The following is a 2394-nucleotide window of genomic DNA, read 5'->3' on the forward strand; positions in this document are numbered from 1 at the left end:
TTGATCCTGTACGGTCCTCGATACTTTGGTGCGAACTTCTTATTGATCCCCGGGGTTGTGTCCACATGCCGGACTGCTACATAGTCACCAGGTTCATACTTTAATGGGGCTCTATGTTTATGGGCATACATCTTCTCATTTCTTTTCTGCGACAACCGTATGTTCTCACTTGCTATTTCTCTTATAGTTTCCAACTCTCTAAGTTCTGACGCTAACTTCTCCTCTAGGTATTCGGTTAATTCATCTACAACGGGTCCTTTCTGGGGTATTCCAAATAACATTGTGCTAGGTGTCTTTTTCGGACTGCTGTTAACGGAGTTATTAATGGCGTGCTCTACCTTGCTCATCAACCTATACCAATCGGCTTGCTCAAGGGGCTCTGACAGTTTTCCTAACATAGGAGTAAGAACACGATTCACCCGCTCCACTTGGCCATTCGCCTGCGGTGCACCTGTAGCTACCTTAATGTGCTCTATCCCTCTCTCCTGCAGAAAACTAGAGAACTCTAACGAGGTGAAACAGGTCCCACGATCTGATATTATCCTAGTAGGGCGACTATAGAAATCAAAATATTTACTTAAGGCATCCTTCGCTTCCGGCGTGCTGGTACTATTAACCGGGAACAATTTGAATGCATCTATTACCACAAGGAGGTGTTTTCGCTTAGGTCTAATACTCGGCAACGGACCCAAATGATCAACATGTAGGGTATGAAAAGGAACACACGACTTTGGGATACTATGGAGCGTTCTGTTATGGATTGTTTTAGGCATCGAGTGTAGTATACACGGTAGACACTTCCGATGAACCTTGTCACTTTACTTCTCATTGACGGAAACCAGTAGGTCCTCAAAAGGTCACTCACGCACTTCTCTGCGGCCAGATGTCCTAGTTTTTCGTGTGACCGCCTTATCAACTGCTCTTCCATACACATTGGTACATAGAAATGTGACTCGGTGATCAAAGGCGTTGTGGTGGGCGTGTACGCAAAGGAGGGCGACCGCCAGCCAAAGATGACACAATCCGGCGAGAAGTTTGACGATCGCGTCCAGGGTAAGATCACTGATCTCATACGCGAGACGGGCCTGAGTGGCCAGCTGGGAAAAGGCCGTGTCTTTATGAACGTGGATGCGGAGTTCCGTGCGGTGGCCGTGGTCGGCGTGGGACAGGAGGGGGCCGGCTTCAACGACCTGGAGATGATCGACGAGGGAATGGAGAACGCTCGCGTCGCTGCTGGCGTGGGGGCTCGTGCCCTTCAACTGCAGGGCTGCACAGATGTCTTCGTGGAGTCGATGGAGTCGATGGAGCAGGCGGCCGAGGGGAGCGCCTTGGCCGTCTGGCGCTACAACACCAACAAGCGCCGTCGGGACCGCACACTCATTTCCAAACTGGAGCTGTACGACTCTCCCGACTCGGATGCCTGGATGCGGGGCCTGTTCAAGGCCGAATCGCAGAACCTGGCCCGTCGCCTGGCCGATACGCCGGCCAATCAGATGACGCCCACAATCTTCGCCCAGTCAACGGTGGATGCCCTGTGCCCCTGCGGGGTATCCGTGGAGGTACGCAGCGTGGACTGGATCGAGTCCAAGAGCTTGAACAGCTTCTTGATGGTGGCCAAGGGCAGCTGCGAGCCGCTGAGCTTCGTGGACGTCAGCAAGGCTGGTGTGATGGCCATGGCCGATCCCTTGCTCTACGCCCAGACGATCTACAAGCCGCGCATGGTCGTGGACATTGCTCCAGTGGGCTACGCCGTCTGCCCAGCGCTGGGCGGAGCAGCAATTCGAACTTCGTCTACAAGCAGTTCGAGAAGGCCGGTGCCCTTACGGGGGATCGCGTTTGGCGTCTGCCCCTGTGGCGCTACTTCAAGGAGCTGATCATGCCGAACGACACCTTTGACATCAGCAACCGCGGACGTGGCCCCGCCTCCAGCTGCATCGCTGCCGCCGTTCTGCACGAGCTAGTGCCGTGCGTCGACTGGGCCCACCTGGACATCCGCAACGTGGGCATGCTGACGCGCTACAATCCGCTGCCATAGAAACATAGTTTGTTTTCACAACTCATCTTGTAAACAATACCATCTATCATTTCAAAATCTACTTCAATTCCATCCTCTAGCATTTTTCGAATCCTAACTACTTCCTTGTCTCGCATCTGTTCTGTTTGCAATATCAAATCAACATCTTCTGGCGTTGCACCTACTACCCCAACTATCAATGATTTTAGTAATCTTTCCTCCTGAAACTCTAACTTGTCCCTCTCTACTGTATCCTCAACACATTTTTTCTCTTTATCTGAATTCCTACTACTAATGTACTTTACTCCCCCCACCACATTGCTAACGCTTCCTCTACATTGGCTCAAATCTCTAATTTCAATCTTCCATCCATCCTTTTC

The 2394-nt window shown here is 51.6% G+C and overlaps 1 protein-coding gene across 1 annotated transcript; it reads left to right on the top strand.

Annotated features, from left to right (window-relative positions):
* The first annotated feature begins 1013 nt into the window (after positions 1-1013).
* LOC117190428 (cytosol aminopeptidase-like) lies at positions 1014-2035 on the top strand. Its single transcript, XM_033395508.1, has 2 exons — positions 1014-1739; positions 1802-2035. The coding sequence occupies exons 1-2, from the start codon at positions 1014-1016 to the stop codon at positions 2033-2035; spliced, it is 960 nt and encodes a 319-aa protein (XP_033251399.1).
* The last annotated feature ends 359 nt before the right edge of the window (positions 2036-2394 follow it).

Source organism: Drosophila miranda (assembly GCF_003369915.1).
Source record: "Drosophila miranda strain MSH22 chromosome Y unlocalized genomic scaffold, D.miranda_PacBio2.1 Contig_Y1_pilon, whole genome shotgun sequence".
Lineage (NCBI taxonomy): Eukaryota > Metazoa > Arthropoda > Insecta > Diptera > Drosophilidae > Drosophila > Drosophila miranda.